Source organism: Sparus aurata, chromosome 11, assembly GCF_900880675.1.
Source record: "Sparus aurata chromosome 11, fSpaAur1.1, whole genome shotgun sequence".
NCBI lineage: Eukaryota > Metazoa > Chordata > Actinopteri > Spariformes > Sparidae > Sparus > Sparus aurata.
Genome location: NC_044197.1, coordinates 21,470,039 through 21,486,209, shown reverse-complemented (window position 1 = coordinate 21,486,209; position 16,171 = coordinate 21,470,039). Strand labels below are relative to the sequence as shown.

At 41.3% G+C, this 16,171-nt stretch overlaps 3 protein-coding genes and 1 long non-coding RNA gene across 10 annotated transcripts in view; 3 read left to right on the top strand and 1 right to left on the bottom strand.

The window, feature by feature from the left end:
* Positions 1-5,095, top strand: part of mast3b (microtubule associated serine/threonine kinase 3b) — a 39,162-nt gene extending 34,067 nt beyond the window's left edge. For all 5 annotated transcript variants that reach the window (XM_030432899.1, XM_030432896.1, XM_030432897.1 and 2 more), the window contains 4 exons: positions 25-147; positions 255-391; positions 714-898; positions 1,046-5,095. In XM_030432899.1, the coding sequence (XP_030288759.1) occupies positions 25-147; positions 255-391; positions 714-898; positions 1,046-2,127 (1,527 nt within the window). In that variant the 3' untranslated portion in view covers positions 2,128-5,095. The remainder of the gene's footprint in view (positions 1-24; positions 148-254; positions 392-713; positions 899-1,045) is intronic.
* Positions 5,096-6,120: 1,025 nt separating this feature from the next.
* Positions 6,121-7,964, top strand: ndufa7 (NADH:ubiquinone oxidoreductase subunit A7). Its single transcript, XM_030433769.1, has 4 exons — positions 6,121-6,247; positions 6,498-6,547; positions 7,324-7,461; positions 7,744-7,964. Exons 1-4 carry the CDS (start codon positions 6,197-6,199, stop codon positions 7,829-7,831), a joined length of 327 nt encoding a protein of 108 aa, XP_030289629.1. The 5' UTR covers positions 6,121-6,196; the 3' UTR covers positions 7,832-7,964.
* Positions 7,965-8,195: 231 nt separating this feature from the next.
* Positions 8,196-11,135, top strand: LOC115591626 (uncharacterized). Its single transcript, XR_003985986.1, has 2 exons — positions 8,196-8,391; positions 10,411-11,135. It is a non-coding gene; the product is annotated as an uncharacterized LOC115591626 (long non-coding RNA).
* LOC115591624 (methyltransferase-like protein 27) lies at positions 10,204-15,521 on the bottom strand. Of its 3 annotated transcripts, none has more exons than XM_030433766.1 (6): positions 15,326-15,497; positions 12,969-13,107; positions 11,963-12,091; positions 11,233-11,368; positions 10,909-11,001; positions 10,204-10,565 (listed from the first exon to the last, which is right to left on the bottom strand). In XM_030433766.1, the coding sequence occupies exons 2-6, from the start codon at positions 13,083-13,085 to the stop codon at positions 10,315-10,317; spliced, it is 726 nt and encodes a 241-aa protein (XP_030289626.1). In that variant the 5' UTR covers positions 13,086-13,107; positions 15,326-15,497; the 3' UTR covers positions 10,204-10,314. The 3 variants fall into 3 exon arrangements, with proteins under 3 accessions (XP_030289626.1, XP_030289627.1, XP_030289628.1); XM_030433767.1 differs by having other exon boundaries at positions 12,969-13,104; XM_030433768.1 differs by lacking the exon at positions 10,909-11,001 and having other exon boundaries at positions 15,326-15,521.
* Between the last annotated feature and the right edge of the window lie 650 nt (positions 15,522-16,171).

The window sequence follows — 16,171 nt, the reverse complement described above, 5'->3', positions numbered from 1 at the left end:
TCTCTCTGTGTTTCTGTTTTATAGAGTGTGGAGGAGGGCAGCCCCGCTCATCAGGCAGGTCTTTGCACTGGAGACCTCATCACCCACGTGAACGGAGAGTCTGTCCAAGGCCTGGTCCACCCTGAGATGATAGAACTGCTTCTAAAGGTACAGCACCTGCTTTGGACTGCTGTGACCTAGGTTTGATATCAAGTTTAGGTTTTTTTATTTAATTTTTTATGCTTAACACAAATGAATCATTCTTTGCTCCCCAGAGTGGCAGCAAGGTGGCACTTCAGACCATAGCACTCGAGAACACGTCAATCAAAGTGGGTCCGGCTAGAAAGACCAAACACAAAGGCAAGATGGCTCGTCGCAGCAAGAAGAGCAAGAGGAGAGATAATTACGACAGGTGAGAATCTGTAGTTTGGCTTTCTGTCCTGCCTCTGCAGCGCTGCAGTGTTACTCATTCTCCAGAAAAACTAACCTGCTACAGTCCGTGCTCTGTCTCCCTCTGGTGTGCACAGAGATTGTGCACACCAGAGGTCAATCAAATGACTTATATTTATTCTTTAATACAGCAAACAATAACATTTTGTTGATAACAAAAGAAATTAACATCCTAAAAATTTGCAGGGACCTTAAAACTCTTTTGAACCTGTGTCAGTGCCGTAGTTCGACACACTAAACAACACAGTATCACAAATCTGACTCCTTGTCCCCTCTTCCTTCAGACGACGAAGCATCTTGAAGAAGCTTTCCAAGCAGAGCACAGTGATGCACAGCAGTCGCAGCTTCTCCTCAGGTCTCCACCACTCAGTTTCCTCCAGTGAGAGTCTCCCAGGCTCCCCCACACACAGCCTCTCCCCCGGCCCCTCCACGCCCTGCCGAAGCCCAGCGCCAGACCATCAGACCTTCGGTGAGTCTTTTTACGTATCTATTGACTTGAACATCTGAAAACAAGGAGGCTTTTTGGTTTTGTTCATCGTAAATGTGGTAAAATATTGAGGTTTCGGTACCTTTTCTGATGTGTGATATTTGAAACAGTTTTTCTTCTACTTCCTAGAAAATAACTCCCCTCAGAGCACGTCTCCCTGCTCCAGTTCTCCCAGTTCTCCAGCTGCACACATCCGGCCCAGCTCTCTCCACGGCCTGGGCTCCAAACTCAGCACCCAGCGCTACACCAAGGTGGGCCGCCGGAAGTCGACCAGCAACATCCCCCCCTCGCCACTGGCCTGCACTTCCTCCTCAACATCTGCGCAGCAGCTTTCTCCACAGCGCTCTCCCTCTCCACTCTCAGGCTTCGCAAAATCCCTTCACACCTACCATGGCAAAACCTTGTCACCACCTACCATCGTTAGACACATCGTCCGGCCCCGCAGCGCTGAGCCACCTCGGTCTCCTCTGTTGAAGAGGGTTCAGTCGGCTGAGAAGCTGTCTGGTGTGTATCATGGTGATAAAAAGTCATATGCTCCCCGCAGGCACACGCTGGAAGTTCCGTTTTATGGTGAAGGGGACCTGCTCGGTGACTCAGAGGCAGAGGGTGCCTGTGGAGTTGCTTACATCGGGGCTGATCACAGTAGGCTGGGGGGATACATCGGGAGCCAGAGGATGCGGGACTGTGTGATTGAACGGTCAGAACAGCTGGTTGTGATGCGAAAGCTCAACCTATCAGAACGGCGGGACTCCTTTAAGAAACAGGAGGCAGTGCAGGAGGTGAGCTTTGACGAGCCAGAGGAGAAAACCAACACCACAGTTACAGTGACAACCACAACTCCGAAAGCGCAAACACAACAGCAGCAGCACAGGATGGCCTGGGTGCTCACTCAACCCCAAACCAGCGAGGAGGTGGAGCTGGAGGTGCCAGTGGTCAGGAGGTTCACACTGGTGCCTCAGATTGCCGTGCAGGGTTCGACCGAGAGCGAGCAGGATGAGTGGGAGCCGTGTTCAGATGGAGAGGAAACCAATGAGAACCCTGAGCTGGAGGCAGCCGTCACTTCATCTCAGCCAATAGAGGCAGGACGTCCTCTTGTTGACGGCAGCGGTCTGAAAACAGAAACCACCCCTGCTTGTCCTCAGGACGGACTATCAACAGGGAAGATTGAGTGCAGAGAGGAAGGTCCACAAAAAGGGCATCTGAGAAAGTGATGCACTCGTTTCAATCACTCATATCTTTCCCTTCATAAGTTGTGAACTGATTTAAAAACTCTTTGGGCTGGGAGGGAGTGGAAGATTTTACTTGAATTTTGTAATTGTAAATATTTGCCTCAAGGCATTGCATATGTTCTGGTCTTATTTATTACATTTGTAAACTATGATGCGTTAGTAACAGGGAAAGAGGGAAGTTCTCATCGGTTGAATAGCCAAGGCTCAACATTTTGTATCCATAAAATTTGGTTTTATGTCTTTCAGATGGATTGTGGATGGATTTTTTTGAAAACAAATGTCTATTTTTTAAATAGATCGTCTCAGTACAGAGTAGTTTGATATTGCTGGGCATAATTGTTGAAGGACCAAAAGGTACGAGTAGTTTTTTCTTTTCTATGTCAGTTTAGATCTCAACAGTGCAGCTTCCAATAGTGTAATACTGCTGTTATCTGGATCTCCATGAACCTAAGAATGACCTCTCGTTCACACTGTTAGCAGCATGGTTGATGTGTCATTTTCTGATGGATTCAGCCAAACTCTTCAGCTGTATCTAAAGTTTCCAATGACAGATCTGATGCATTGGCTGCTTTGCCTCAGAATTCAATAGCACTACATCCTAGACGGAAACAGCAAAGCTATCAAGCACTCATTAGCATGTTAGAAAAAAAATGCTCAAGTTTGAAAGTTTCTTAAAAAAGTGGGAATTTTTTTTTCTCAGCTGGAATTATTTTATTTTGCTAAACAATTATTCATGAAACAATCAGATTAGTAGGGAGAGAAGAACGAGTCTGACAGAAGACTGAGAGGAAAACATCAGTTGTGTGGCCCGTGTTTCTCTGACAACTGTCACATTTGTTAGAATTGAAAGTACAACCATGGATTTGTTGATCTTGTTCCTTGCAGTGGGAATTTTTAAGCCTACCGCATCATTATTCTTGAATGTGGGTGTCAGTGCAGGGTAATATTGCACTCGTGATTTAAAAGTACAATCTGTAATAGAGCCAATTCAAAAAGGGTATTATTATGTGCCATGATATCAGTGCAGTGTCCTCTAAGCCATATCTTTGAAGACAACAACATGAAGATGTTTCTACGTGGTTTTTTTTCCACTGGTATCTCAACACCTCATGAGGTTGAGGATAAAGTTCTGGATGTCGCAGAACATGACACTCTGCTTTGTGGCTGCTCGATATAAACTTTGCGTGAATAAATCTCAGATTAGTTGTGATTTGAATTTCCTGCTCTCATCTGTAAACACTGGTTCGGCAGCATGGCTCGGCGTCTTGCTGTGATGACTTCTACTCAAACTCAAAGCATGCGAAATTGCAGGAAAAACACTGAGCCCCTAAATGGAAGTCTGCGTCTTCTTCGGAGTCTGGGAGGGAATATCTTTTTGTTTTAAACGTTTTGGTATTTATTGTTTTGGTCTTTAGTAACAAGACATTTTGTACCTGGAAATGTGCTGGATCCTTGTGTAATTTTTCCTGAAACTGTAGCTTTTGTCTTTGCTTTTGTTCTACATGAGCATGTAAGAGACACCATGCCTAACAGACCTGTTCCTACCTAATTTACTGTGTAGTGATGTTTACATGGAGGGGGAAAGTGCACTAATGTATTTTGACATGATTTTTGTAAGTGAATGTTAAATGGCAGAAGGAAACCCTTACATCAAATCCAAACCCAGGGCTTCTTTGAACAAATGTTTGATGTCTTTGTATTGTACAAATATTGGTGTATATTTTGATAACATGGTTGTGTAATTCCAAATGTGTTAAAGGACATGATATTGTCTTATTTGTCAGTGGCCGTTGCTGGCTTTTGTACCAACTTTCTCTTGAGTCTTCTGTTCTCTTCTTAAAGTCCTTTTGCAGTCCGACAGAATTGTTTACAATGAACCAACATGCTATGTACTGTACAGACATTTTATATTCTGTGGCTGTATATGATGAGACTACTCTCTTTGATACCTTGAAAGAACCCTCAAAAACGTATCATATCTGTTCGTGTTTGGCTCTTTTGAAACTGTTCATTAAGAGTGATTTAGCATCAAGCTGAGACGCATTTGGGGTTTTTACATACACTTCAGTAACTAGCTTAAAAATCCCTGTTTTCATAGATTGAATTAAAGCAACCCAGTTTTTTAACAGAGCTACAGTCGTGTTCAAAAGTTAAAGTACACTTGTAAAGAAAATGTACATCATTGTAGTCTTCACTTCTGCCGCTCTCATTTTTGTGTGATGGAGTGAGTGAGTTTTTTTTTTTTAACATGTGCGCATTTGAAAGAAAAAGATATAAGGCAGGGGAAAAGTAGAGGGATGAATGATATCACTAGAGGCACGTTCATGTAAGCAAAAAACGATTGCTAGCTAACAGTCAATTCAACACTATTTGTAAGCGTCACACATATTTGCAGAGTAAGGGGCAACCTGCACTCTAAACTGTTGTGTAAGAAGTCTTCGTGGTTAAAGATAAGATCACTAACACATAAAATATGGTAGTCTTATTTCCAAAATGACATGACAGAACTCTTGGGAGAAACCTCTTTACGGTGCACGTTTACCCGATTTCTCCAAATAACCTGGCTTCTTATTTGAATGTAAATGTAGTCGCTGCTTTATTGATCTCTACTGGTTGAATGCTTCAGATCTGTTTCACACCTGTGTTACCACACAGAACAGCGATGTAACTGTGACAGAAGTGTACAGTAAAAAAAACTTCAACCACTGGAAGACAGCAAAAATGAGATTCTCAGCTGGTGTTAAACTAAACTCATACAGAATGGACTTGCAGGTGTAAACTGTTGTACATGTGCATGTGTTCTCCTGTGGACTCTTCTGTTCAGTGCATGCTGCATGAGACAAGCACACATTTGTGATACTTGATTGCATGGTATACCGGCCTCGTCGCCCCTGTACTGTGTTTTCTTGTGAAACAAATAAAATTTGTATTTCTCTTTGCCTCATACTAACTCAGGGAATTTTTGTTTAGTCACCTTTTAGTGTACGCACACAGCTCTGATGTGCTTTAATGAGGTATATATAGTTATTTGTCTATATCTTTATAATATAAAAATGTAGGGTTACTTGCCCACACAGTTAGACTTCGTTCTTGAGCAGAACTGATGCTCAATATTAGGATATAATATGGATATATCCACTGATACACATGTTTACGGCAGTCATCCCGCAAATGTGGCTATCAAACACTTTGGACAAAGATATGTAACAAGACATTTTGAGTGGTTGTATATCAGCCAACTGATCAATGAGTCGGGCTCTACTTTTATCTCATTTTAATTTTCTATGAATTCATCTGACAAAGAAGTATATTTAATGTTGCCAATATATGATATAATTTATAGACATTACAGTAAATTATATATGCAATACATATAAACCCAGACAAACCAAATGTTAATCAGTGGTTCAGGGACCTGTCTAATTGCCTTTCTTTGGAGAAGACTTTCAAGGAAAACCTGAGGTCTTTCAAGAAATATGGGGACATATCTTCTATTTTATGGAAAATTATTCGTTCCCTGTGTAACTGAACAAATCTTCAGATATATTGTTGGAACATAATACTTGTACTTTTCTGTCATGTATAATGTTTTTATAACATTTTGTTTTTGACTGTCCTTTACATCGTGACCTCTGTTGTTTAAACTAAAGTACCAGGAAATATATATATATATATATTTTTAAAAAGAAACAGGGCCAGAGCTATGATCTTGGCACAGTGAGTAATTTTAATGTTTGCCATCTGAGAAAACATTAATACAATTGCAGTAATCGAATGGAAAAATACCATAAACGCCCAGTTTTTGCCAGAAAATTGCTAAATACTGACCACACAATAACAATTCACTTCATTATTCACTAGCACTGTACATGCTGTTTAAAATGAAAGGAAATGAGTATTGAAACTCAAAAGCGCGCATGTCAAAGGCTGAGTATTTGACTTGTTTATTATTGCTGCAGTTCTGTCTCCTGGCCAGCAGGTGTCAGTGACGTGCGGCTGAGAAACGACATTTCCCAGAAGAAGTCCTCCTGTGTCCTTCACAACAGCAAACATGGCGACTGCGACCAAAATCATCCAGAGGCTGCGAAATTTTTTATCTGGGGTAAGACAACACGACCACTGACAAACTTTACATCAGAGCCAACACGTACTGTGAAAGAAATACGAGTTTATCTCTCCGGGGGAGTTCTTTTGATGAACTTGCTAATGTTACGGGCAGGAGAGCTAGCTGGGTGACAGCTAGCTAAACGTGAAGGAAGGTAGCGCTAATACTTTGCATGTTTTGATACCGTGTGTGTGTTATGAGGCAAAAGAAAGTAAGAGTAGTTAATACAATCGTGTTTCTTTTTCAGCACGACCTGCAAGCCAAACTGCAGATAAGATATGAGGAGATTTCAAAGAGGTAAGACTAAATGCGTTAGAGTTAGCCTGTTTGCTAAGTGAACTGAGCCTTCCCACAGTGTTTACACAGGTCATGTAGGATCACAGGTGATGATGGCAGCTCATCGGGGGTTGTACCTGAAGCACTAGTCTGCAACAGATTTATCACTAGTCCCATGAGTGTTGGGGGCGGAATATTAAGTTGATAACATTTTTGCTATCCCCAAAGTAGAGTAGTTCTAGTGTTAATGTCTCTTGAAGTTGGCCCCTCAATCACAGTTTACTACCAGACCACAAAAACCACATGGTAAGGGTCAGGAAAAGATCATGTTTTGGCTTTAAATACCTGTTTTGGTCACCACAAGCACGGCTGGAGAAGTCCCAAGGTCTCATTAAAAACGATAGTTTTGTCACCATAAGTACAGGTGATACAGAGATGGCCCATCTTCCCATAAAAATTATCCATTTCTTGTCCTCCAACACATGGAAATTGTCTCAAACTGCAGTCACTGACTTAGCAACCTTCTTACTTGTAACTCCACCACCATCCCCTCCATCTCCCCATATGAAATTCAGATCATAAACCTGTGATGGGCATGTGTTATGACACGTTGTGTAGATATGTCAGTATTGTGTGTAACCTATGAAATGCACAAATGTGAACCTATCAGTGGTTAGCAGAAACGTTAATTGTCAATATTTGATTGTGGCGACTGGGGAGCACACAAATGCTAAACAAAGGAAAAGGGTCTGTGATCCCAGCATACATTCTGTTCACAATGTTTTCTTTTTCTATAGGACTCAGCCACCACCCAAACTGCCAGTAGGCCCGAGCCACAAGTATGCCAGCAACTACTACTTCACCAGAGATGGACGCAGGGAGGCTCTACCCCCTACTGTAATCATGTCTTCACAGAAGGCTCTCACCGCTGGCAGGTAGATACCTCAATAAGTGCATTTTCATGTTCAGTAATAATTTGATTATTACTAGACAAGGACGTTACATCTGTTTTATCAATTACCTCTGATAAATTAAGATTTAAAAAAGCAGAGCAAGCAAACCTTTTAAGCTCCTACAATGCTCTGATGTTTTGATCTGATTTCTTCTAATGTGAGCCTAAACCTCTTTCTGTGGAAGTGAGAAGTTAATAAAACGGCAATTGATATTTTCAAATTAAAATGTAAGAATCTTTTGAATATTCTTTTGATCTCTTGTAGTCAAATCGCTGAGGCCCCAAAGCCTCCAGTGACGCCAGGAGCTGTATATAAAGAGCCATCGCTCTCCACAGACCAGCCGTACCTCTGAGCAGCAGGATTAACCCCCTTCAGCACCAACAACCTCATTTCTTCATCCAGATCTGCTGCCGAGGCCTGCCCAGTGCGTGTGAAGGTCGTGTCCTGTACAATAGACAGTGTGAATAAAAATGTGTTCTATTTAAGTTTTTTTGTCCATCTGGTTTTTGTGGTTGTATAATGAACTGAACAGGTGTGAAATGGGTTTAGACTGGCTGCAACCACCTTGGTCATGCTCCCTAATGGGAAGTCTGCTTTCCAAAAATCAAAAGAAGGAAAATTAGATGGAAAGAGGAGAGAAAACAAAAGGGGCAACACCCAGTACACCCAGCTTTTCTTGAAGAAGGATGGGTGTAGTCTGTGAGTGTTTGAAATGAATTTCTTAGCATCATGTTCAAAGTGAAAAAAGCTACATTACACAGTTGAATTTCACTCTTTACCAACCTACACTTAATCGGTGGAGGTCAAGCTAATTATAGTAAATGAGTTGTCCCTGCCTCTCCTACCAGACTCCACAGAGTCATCAGCAGCCCTGTTTCCTCCCTCCCCAGCCCAACAAACCATCTCAAGAAGGTGAGCAACATTGTGTTGAGTGACATGTCACTCCGGGGCTCTGTGGGAATGTATCTCTCTTTATTTTTACTACTACTAAATCTTTTACAATCAAACACTGCAATTAGTTTTCCACATACTGACAATTGTAAAAAACATAAAGAGCCTATATTCTGTATTTGGTTCTGGACAGTTTGAAGCATTGAGTGACTTAGTCTGTATTAAAGTTACAGCCAATGCTAAAATAATACCTTCAAGTCTCGATGAACACTGAATTATGGCCGTTTAGTGACATCTACAGATGAAGACCAGAGATGGACAGAGTACTCGACCCCAGTACTTGAGTAAGAGTACAAATACTACTGGTCAAAATTTACTCCGTTACAAGTAAAAGTAGCTCAGTCGACATGTTACTCGAGTAAGAGTAAAAAAGTACTTGCTTTTAAAGATACTTAAGTATCCAAAAGTAAATGCTTTTAAATTTACTTTAAGTAAAAGTAAGAGTAAGAGTAAATTTCTTATTTTTCACATCAATTAATTACTATAATTTTTTCTAAATGAATTTAAGGACCTTTTAACTCTTGTTTCTGAGAATTAACTCTTTGAAACCACCTGCACTGATGTGCTTGCTTTTAGGACCACAATGTTATATAAAGCCTGCAGAAACACCTATAAAAACAAATCAAATGAATGGGATCACAGGAGGACAGCAGATGTTGCAGATGCAGATGTTTATTAACAATCATTAAAACTGTAACCAAATGAACCTGCACCGTCCAACTAACTCTCTATCATTTAGCTAAGTTGGGAACTGGAACCCCCTCAAAGACCAATGTTGTCCCCAGACCACTGGTTGGGAATCACTGCTTTACAAAAAACTACATCTGATGCAGCCATTGTCGAAGTTTTGTGTTGACAAACGCAGTCACGTGCGTGGCTACTTTGGTGGTATCCTTATGGGGAGGGATGACATATTTCCGCTTTTACGTAGATCCCAGTGGAGAGCGTGCACTGTGATAGGTTTCCTTCTTTGACAAACACAGCTTGTGTCCAATAGTATTTTAGAAAAAAAAAAAAAAGAGCAGACCTGAAAGTAATGAGTACTTTTCAGCCTTCCTAGAAATTAACTCGAGTAAAAGTAAAAATATTTGTCTTGGAAATGTATTCAAGTAAGAGTAATAAGTACCAAAGAAATCTAATACTCAAGTAAAATACAAATCCTCTGGATATGTACTTAAGTACAGTACTCAAGTAAATTTACTCCATTACTGTCCACCACTGATGAAGACTTTATTAATCCCACCAGAGAAAACTTGTTTGAGTAGTATGTTGATCACAAAACCTAACAAGTTGTCATTTGAGAAAAAAGTGAGGGGATTCCAAGAATCTTTATAAGTTACCCTACATCTTAATATGATGTTACTGATTCATGTTGTATATTATTTGTTTGTTTGTTTTGGTTGGACTTCAGCACATTTCCTTCAGGGTGTATTAGCCTTTCATCAAGCACTGAATTCCACTGCATGCAGGCTGTTGCATGTATGTCTGCACAGTGTTATATTTTCACAGCTCACGGTAAAACATACGTAAACACCATATAAGCAGAGTTATTTAAAGTTTTGAATGGGTCGATTGGGTCCTGGAGATGTGTTTACGGCAGTAGCGCAGGGTTCACGTGGCCTGTGGTGATGAGGCCCAATGTGATATTTTCATGGGGCCCAAAATCCACAGGCCACACAAATGTAAGAAGGAGAAAGTGGAGGGATTTAGTTTAATCGGTACAGTAACTAGTGACCAAAGTTATCAAGTAAAAATAACAACAAACTACAAAAGTATAAATCCTACATATTATAACTTTTAATGTGTAGTGGAGTATAAAGTAGCAGAAAATGGAGTAAAGTTAACAAACATGTTGCCACGTCTTCAGTACTGTATCATTTATCATCAGTTTAATGGATTGATGGATTTCTTGTACAGGTAAACGGTCCCGCTGATGTATTGCTTCTCCTGCTCGCCCTTCCCTCCTTTCTCATTATTCAGATGTGGGTTTTCCATGTATCTCTCCGTCCGTTTGATTCCCACCAGGCTCCACAGTCCCCCCTCCTCCATCAGCTGCAGCTCTTTCTCCAGATCCCTCTTGTATCTCTCTGATGGTGTTTGAGTATGGTCGCCTCTCGCCATACAGATGAGACCTCCTGCAGAAGACAGGTGTGTTCACATTGCAGTAGAAATATCCACAAACATGTTCCAAAAGAAAATGCAACTTCTCAATATGTTTCTTTTCAAATGCTCATATTTAATCTTAAAAAATCAAGTCCTTTTCAGTCCAAGCCAAGTCAAGTCTCAGGTAATGATCAAGTCAAGTGTTTTATCAGTGTGAGTCAAGCAGTGGGCGGCTACCTCTCCTCGTAAGTATCATGGATGGATTACTCAACGCTGGAATATTACACTGGAATATTACTGACGATACTTCCGTGGCAGCTACAGTCAGAGTGACCTGCTGAATGTGAAGACACATAACAGGTATTAGCTGATTACCTGGTTTGGCGGCGTGGCAGAGCTCCCTGACAACGCTAACCGGTACAAAACCAGCATCCAGAGCGCCGACAATGATCACCACATCGAACATACCTGAAACCATCACCAGAAGAGGAAGAGGAACCAGTGGCATTACAATTATAACTCCTTTATACACTGTCCTCCAATTTATTGTGAAAGAAATGTTTCTGAAATATCAAGATGAAATAAAAAAAAAAACCCTCCTATTGAAAGATAAGCTGTGAGTGAATCAGTGTGTGTGTGTGTGTGTGTGTGTGTGTGTGTGTGTGTGTATGTGTGTGTGTGTGTGAGTTTGTGGTGTACCAGTCTGTGTGGGCAGTCGTTCTGTTCCCAGTAAGGCAGGTCTGAGGTCCTGATAGAGGCCGGTCTCAGCAGCTTGCTGTAGCATTCCTTTACTGCCATCCACTCCAACAAAGTGCCTGAAGCCCAGTTCAAACATCTGAACACAAGAGAGACTCACATCAGAGCTGACATTATAAGACTCAGTAGCTCTGCGTAAACGTCATGACGTCAGTGTGCAATGCTGACGGGCCTTAACGACAGAGCGCCACACGAAAGCTTTGTTCGAGTTCAATATTTGCCATCACTGGTACGATGCAAACAGGCCCATTTTGCATCATTCCTGCCTGTGTGCGCAAATAAATGTAACTTTGTGTCTTTTCACTAACTTTGTGTGTAGTATACAAGCTCGCTGCTCGACGGACTCGCCTCATGTTGATCGAATGAAACTCAATCTGCTCTTTTCCATTTTAATGTATCTATTTGACTCCTCGTTAACTCGAGTTATTGCAACATTACATATACACTGAGTGTAAGAATAACTAAAATTATCAACAGAATATGTATAAAAAGAACCTTTGACATTTTAATGGATATGTATTGTGTTCCAGAGATATTTACTGAAGGTAGCTTGCTAATGAACAAGTCCTATGCCCATAAGCTCACCCCTATTTGTTTTGAGTTTGAATTTTACAGGTGGACAATTTTCTAGGTATTGCACCTTTTAAGTGGAGTTTGAAGTTAGTAGTCTCACCAGTTTAGCGACCCATCCTGACCCACAGGCCACGTCCAGAACCAGAGCACCCTCAGGACTCCCAGAGAAGTTCTCAGACAGGAAGTTTACTGCCAGGTCAGGTCCTTTAAAGCTCATCAGGCGGTGATCCTATTTTTAAAAAAGACCAGGTACTCTTTCTTCAGCAGAGTTCAGTTCAAACATAAAAACTGTAATGTCTGTTGTCACAGCCCTGTAAAGAATCTTCAGCGCCAAATAGTTTGTCAGGCCTTGTTGGACTAAAGCGTGTCTAAGTCTCCACTGGACAGACGGTTAGTTTCTCAAAGCTCCGATGATCTTATATGTTACGTTGTTCTTTCTCCTCAGTGTCAGGAACTTTATTGTTTGTTTTTTTGGGGCCATTTTGGGCGAGAAAAACGGCAGCAAAACACAACTGACGTAAGCAGTTGTGGCTAACATGTCGGCATCCTTCTACATCATGTAGACATGAGGCAGGTCTAAGGCCTGTGTCCACATAGTTTGTTGTTATCAGGACCATCTATGTCCATGCTTGGCAGAACTGAGAGCCTTAACAGAAGCTCGCAAATCAGCCAGAAAACAGGATCGCCAATGCGTACACTGGCTCAGCCTTTGTGCACGAATGTGTCATTTGTGGGGTGCGGTGTGGCGGTAAAGAGGGCTGAAAAAATGTTTTTAAAAAAATCAAATTAATGATTTTATCTCAGCACTGATGCGACCGACCTAGAAAACTTGCCAATATCAAATGTTCGAGCACATGCAGCAGATGGGGCAGCAAAACTCTCATCCAAATGGCTGTTTTTGGATGCCGCTAGTGTCATTGGAGCCAGTCACCACCCCGGAAGACATAACTCTAACGCAGAAAGAGGCTGGTCCACATGAGCATAGCATCTGGCAACACATGACGAACAGACGAACTGACGAGAGCGAACACCAGGATATACAGGAGATAACAAAACCACAAACTCAAACTTTGAAAGTCAGATTAGTGGAGGGTCTTTAAACTGACCTCTTCATAGTCTTCTGCCCAGCTGTCGTAGAAGTCCATGCGATCTTTTGGATCAGGACTTTTACAGGACTGAAATGCCGCCTTTGCATCGTCCTCAGTTCTGTGGGAGACTGACATGATGAGGGGACAACTACAGCTGCTGGAAGATGAAGAAGAGGAACAAAAAGAAGAACTGTAGTTTTTTTTCACTCTGTTGCTATTTCCTTTACAGACACCAAAACAATAATAAACGTTGATTAAAGCTGCAAGCAGCAATGAATGGGCCAGCGCAGTCCGTGCGCGTTGGGGCATGCTGCTGTCAGGGCATGCCGTGTACCCGGCCCCATTGCCTGATTATTGTGTACGCATCTCTTAAATGTCCGTGTTTCGGACAGTGCAGGAAGGGGTTAAATGTCATTTCCTATGTCCAACATGTGGCACTGTGACTATGAATGTATATTGGCCTATGTGTTTAGGGCTGGACTCTTATCAAACATGTGAAGTTTGGTCCAGATAGGAATGAGGAAGTTGTTCCATTATGATCTGATGGCCTGCTCCTGCCGGTATTTAGTAAAGAACGCTCAAGTCAGAAGAACTCTCTGCAATCTACATAAAAACAAAATGGACTACAGGTGAAACATCCCTGAAAGGCAACGCTGTCGAAGTGTGTGCCCACCTTTTAATTGCATGTCATCTTGTAGTGTATGACATGGAGGAAAAAAACTATAAATGTCAAGTAAATAGGATGTTTGTCTGAATTCCTGTGTCCAGTAGGCAGCACTATGGATATGACACAGTACTGATGCATGGAGGTATTCAGGGCGACATTGTATACATGTGTGATGAATTTGGTGTACATGGGAAATTGTATGTTGAAGTTATAAGGACTTGATGCTTTATGGCGAAGCATGATAATGGACTGCACCATGACACCCTTCATATTTGAGGTAGGCGAAAGCTTTTGATAACTTTTCAACTTCAAGGTCTGAATGTGAAGTCTGTGGTGTTGAATCTGTAGGAGGACTTCGTTAAAGTACAGAATGAAATCTGCAGGAAGTTGTAATTTAATAACTTGAGTATTGTTTGAAACGTGAAAATTCTTTGAATAACTTTTTGTCAGGAGAGTCCACATATCCTGTGTGCAAAGTTTCGAGCAAATTGGTGATATTGCCTGGGAGGAGTTCGAAAAAGTAGGTTGGTGACATTTCACGAATGAAAAAAAAAAAATGGAGGCGGAAATGGGCGAGACCGATATCACGAGACTCAACACAATTCACTGAACGCATAGATATAAGGTTTTTAACCTTAAACGAAAACGCACTTTCCTTGATTATACCGCCACCTAGTAGTGGAACTTAACAACAACAATAGATTATAAGATTTTTCGGCAGGTCTGAGCTATATTCCAAGTTTGGTGAGTTTTGGGGTATGTTCAGGCAGTGAAAAATGCGATCATTTGAGACAAAAAAGTCGACACTGCAAAAACAATAGGGACCTTGCAGGTATAGTCCTGCTCAGGCCCTAAATATTGCACCTAATGTCATGCTACCAATCAGCGAAAAGTGACATCATTCAAGTTCTGGTCTGGTTTTAGAGAGCATCATAGCACAGTGATTTACTACTTGAGCAGACGGTGAGGCCTGTGCGATTTCACCTTTATAATGTCAGCGTGGCATTTCATACAGTGATCATAAACTTCCTATCAGCAGACTGAACACTGGGTCGGGATACAGGGAACAGAAGAAGCTTACTCTGTCAGTTTGCATCCTTTGTACTGCTCAGATAGAAAGGGAGTCTCGACAGTCATTGTCTCTGTGGAGCATTCAGCTCGGACAAATCTTACCTATTCTGCCTTTACGTTTACCGGTCTTTGAGTTCTATTAGTATGACGTGAGCTTCAGTTAGCTTTTTACCAGAAATGTCCAAGGGTAGAAATGTCCTCCAGAGAGATACTTTTTACTTTTATCTTTTATACAAGCCTACAAGTGAGGTTGGCTGAGTCTTCTCAGGTCTTTTAAATCTTATTTTCATGTCGCTACGCCTGCCGAGCGGGATACGCACTGATATGTTAAAGTGAGTCTTGTGATGTTGGAAAGGCGCCAAATAAAATAAATCCATAAATCCCCTCAAATGCATTCAAACAAAATTAACGAGCCTGCTTTAAAAATGCGAGGAGGAGAAAGTACCGATATTTGTGTTAAGATGTATGGAAGAAAAGAAATACTCAAGTAAAGGCCAGATACCAAAAACATCTGCTTAGGTGCAGTAACCAAGTATTTTTGCTTTGTAAGTTTCACCTCTGCACATTAATAAGATGAGAAAATAGTTGCCCATTATAGCCTGGTTGTGATCAAAGTATGAAAGCAGTGTGAACTCACCTGTGTGTCAGGCAGAGAAGCAGGTGTGAGGGTAGTCACAGAGGCAGCTTCATCAGAGCGCGACTGATCAACGTGATCAGAGGGGTTGAAGTCAAACCTGTTGTTGCCTTACACATAAAGACTGATCCCAATCTGTTTACAGAGTGTGTTAGACAGAGTGATCAAAAGTAATACACCTATATGAATTGTACTCAAATAAAAGTCGTAACGCATCTGATGTTAAATGTACTTTATTATTAAGTGAAGTATAAATATAAGTGTGTAGTAAGTATTGGTAATGTGTACAGTACTTGAATAAATATCCAGAAAACTCAACATACAGGTTCTCTTTGTATCTTGAGATTAAAGGATTAAAGACACTCCCTCAACTCTGTGAGGACACTCCTCTCCAGTCAGTTAGAACTAAAGAAGCCTCTCGGATGAGAAGTGAAACTTCTTTAATAAACTGAAACACTTCCAGTTGGCTACGATAAAACACTAAGAACTACCATGAGCTGATTGTTACATGTCAAAATCTAAGCTCACTTTACTTTAGTGCAAGTTCTTTCACAGGAATGTGGATTTATATTCCTGTTTTCCTTTCAGGTCAATTACAATGTTCAGATGTAAGACTGATTAATTTCATGTGATTCATTTTCCTCCTAATAAATTCATCAGTCAATGATCTATGAATGGAGGGAGTGCCCCCTTTAATGAGCGCTTTTTATTAATGCAAATATGTTGCGAATGCTGAAGAACCTCTGAGCCTAAAACTACAAACAGAGGACTTCCTGCACTGTTCAGAATACAATCTCTTCCTCATATTTCTTACTGCAAATCATTTATGAGGGATCATGTTACTCAGGA